We start from the raw sequence: 3,380 nt of genomic DNA, 5'->3' as shown, positions 1-3,380 counted from the left end.
GGGGGTGTTAGCGGTGCATTGTTGGTGGGGTGAGTGACCGTGTGTACGGAAGGGTGTGGTTGTGGGGTCTGCAGGTGTGGTAGGGTGTTCATGGAAACCTGTGTGCCCCCCCCGAGCTGGTCAGCACCCACCCCTGCCCCGCAACAGTTTGGAGACCATGCACCCTGACACAACTCCCTACCACTGCCAACACCGAGCAGCACCAGTACACCCCACACCAGCTCCAGACTCACTCCCGCTGGAGGAGATCAGCTAGAACATGGGCATAGCCCTGCCCCGGCCTGCTCCACACTGCCTGCCTGTGGCAAATCCTGCCACTGCCACCTGGGCTGCCTAGTAAAGTCCCAGCCAAGCTGTACGCCCAAGTGTCACAGCTGGACAGTGCCTGGGCCAGGCAGGACCAAGGGACCTGCCACGGGCCAGATATGGCCCACAGGCTGCATTTTGCCAACCCCCAATGTAGACTCAAACATTTTCTATGGTAGGGCCACATTTGACAATGCACAATTTTTACTGAATTTAGAGCTTCTGAACATTCTGACAAAGGAGAATCAGTAGAAGAAAAATTTGAACTTGAAGATGCAACAGCAACTTTTTCAGCAAACAGGGAAGTTTAGAACTGGAGAAACTCACTGAAACAGCAGCAACTCTGCGAGGCTGAGTCACTCCAACTACCCTCCCTTCGGCCGTCCAGCCAGCTTCTGCTAAGTACTGCAAGCATATTGGAGACATGGAATTAATTAGTTATATGAGGCAATTATCTAATTTTTGGAGCAAACTACTTGACGTTTGGACTCCTGAGATTTATTCTTGGTTCTAACATTGATCTGTATGATCTCAAATAAATTATTTAATGAGTGCATTAGTGAACCCTACACCTCTACAGTATACCTAAATAAACAAATATATTACTATAATCTATTTTATAAGAGCATTAGCAGTTAGAAAGCACTTCAAGAAATTCAGGTAACAGGAACTGCAAAAGTGCAAAGTATTGTTCTTTAAATATTTCCTTCCCTCTTTGTTTTGTAGCCTCTACCCAGTAGGATTTTCTAAATTTTAGTCAAGTATTCACACTTGAAGCAGGTAATATACCTCACTAGCTTTGCTGATATGTGGGATCTGACAAGTTAATTTTACATTCTTGACCAATCATGATTTTTTTTTTATCAATACCTTATATTGATCAATAATGTAACGGAAAATGAAAAATGCAATAAAAACATTAAAAATATCCTCCCAAGTTGATACAATTCTCTAGGAATGGAGCACAGTAAATAAAAAAAAACAGAATTATGAAGATCCTGACTGAAAGTTGTCTCTCATTTTAAATAATCTGAAAAGGTGATAAATTTAACAAATACACATACAATAGTCTGCCACCTAGTTAAGAAGCTGCATTTTGTAAGATAAATCGATGGCCCAACTCTGAGCCAATAACTGATAGTGCAGAACATGTCATACCATTTCAATGCCAACTTTCGATTGATTATAGGTATGTTCCTCCTCTCTCTTGGACTTGCATACAATCATGGCTAGTCCCTATACTACAGTGCACTATGGTGACATCTGGGGTGGCTTCCCATATAAAATATGAGAGAATACAATTTTACCAAGTTATAATCTCACTCACTTGTGGAATCTGGGTGGTTTTGCCACATCCTGTTTCTCCAACAATCACCAGAGTCTGATAGTTTTCCACCAGGTACAGTATGTGATTTCTAAGCTGGACAGGAGGAAGACATTCAATTTTGCACAAAAGAAATGTAAATAAATATCTAAGAATGATACTTATGTACATGTAACTTGTACATAACAAGTTACATGTAACTTGTATATGTAACATGTAACTTACTTATGCCAGTAAGTTACTGTTACTTAGCTTTTTGACAGCAAGCTCTAAACAACTTTTAAGTTTTCTAATAAGATATTTTCATAAGGCACACAATAGTTGAATATAAATCTGCATAGTTTGTAATAAAAGACAACAAAGTCACCTGCCAACAACTGAACAAAAATGAAAGAAAATAAAAGAAAGACAATTTCCCTGACTTTGTTTTCAAGTTGTAAAGTGATGATGGAGAGAGAAAATCAGAAACAATGTATAGAAAACAGGCATCATGCAAGATATGTGCACATCAAAAAGTCCTTCCATACCTTAAAAATTGGCAACTTTTGTCTCTGTTGTTCAACAGAAAGGGAAGCATAAGGATTATAGATGATGTTTACACCGTTAATTTCAGAAGTGCTCTGTCTCTCCTCTGAGATGCTGACACCAGGACCTTCTGTGCCTATATACGACAATTTTAATAGGAAAATGATAGAACATTCGCCTTCACAGTCTACGTCAGGCAAAAAAACTTTTAGGGGAAATGCCTGACTTAATGAGCTATTAAGCACCTCTAACGTTATCAATTTATTTGTTAACCTTAAAAAAGGAACTTTTCAGGTCAAGTGTAGATTTACATTTTTGCTAAAGAGCTAGATCTCTGAATCTTCACAAGAAAAGTAAGATGCTCCAGAAAACAAAAAATTGTGAAAAACATATAAAATTCTTGATACTTTAGTGACTCTGTTCTTTTCACTTTAAAGAAAGTCACATACCCTATTCCTCAGTATATTTCCCAGTATACTATTCTACGACACCTCCCACCCTGCCTGCTTGAGAGGCATATCGCTCACTTTGAACCTAAATTTAGCTCAGAAACTAAAACATAATGCATTCCTCCTCTAGCATACTACAAAACTACTGACAGCTGAAAATGTTGAATCATGTGAGTAAGGTTAGAGTGGGGAAAATTCCTGTGAAAGGAATGATCATCAGCAGTCTCCTGTGATACTCAATTTGAGTGCATCACAGATCCTTCTGGCCACATCTACTTCAGGGCTTAAACTGTATTCTTTTAAAACAACAAGGTCCTAGCCACGCTGCCAGGAAATCTTTACGTTAATTTAAACCAGTTTAAAAAAGAAATTAAATATAGTTCTAATAACAAAATGAATTATGCAAACAAGTTTTTAAAACAGCAGTGGATCATAATATTTGGTACTTGCCTACTTGAAAGTTAGATGATACCTCTGAACATACATACATTCTCTTTGACAGTATGCTTATTTTCATAGTATATCCACAACACAGCACATTAATACATGCACTCACGTACATATGCTGCAATTCATTATATATATAAATTCATTCATTCACCTACATGTACTGCTCAACTGCTCACCATATTCATAAGCTGTTGAGAAATGAATCTTGATCCTGGAACAGCTCTTTGTTCCAGGACACACCCCAGGGTAATTATTTGGTTTAAATAAACAATTCAGACCCAGCAAGTCTCACTGACTAGGTCTAATTCCTTGTAGGGGGATGTCAT

The 3,380-nt window shown here is 38.6% G+C and overlaps 1 protein-coding gene across 1 annotated transcript in view; it reads right to left on the bottom strand.

Annotated features, from left to right (window-relative positions):
• The window catches only part of DHX35 (DEAH-box helicase 35), a 46,637-nt gene extending 43,257 nt beyond the window's left edge, over positions 1–3,380 (bottom strand). Inside the window, exons 1-4 of the mRNA XM_006033841.1 lie at positions 3,347–3,380; positions 2,158–2,291; positions 1,634–1,726; positions 634–711 (exon numbers count right to left, since the gene is read on the bottom strand). Coding sequence (XP_006033903.1) covers positions 634–711; positions 1,634–1,726; positions 2,158–2,291; positions 3,347–3,380 — 339 coding nt within the window. The remainder of the gene's footprint in view (positions 1–633; positions 712–1,633; positions 1,727–2,157; positions 2,292–3,346) is intronic.

Source organism: Alligator sinensis, unplaced genomic scaffold (assembly GCF_000455745.1).
Source record: "Alligator sinensis unplaced genomic scaffold, ASM45574v1 scaffold460_2, whole genome shotgun sequence".
Lineage (NCBI taxonomy): Eukaryota > Metazoa > Chordata > Crocodylia > Alligatoridae > Alligator > Alligator sinensis.
This window is presented reverse-complemented; position numbering and strand designations above follow the sequence as displayed.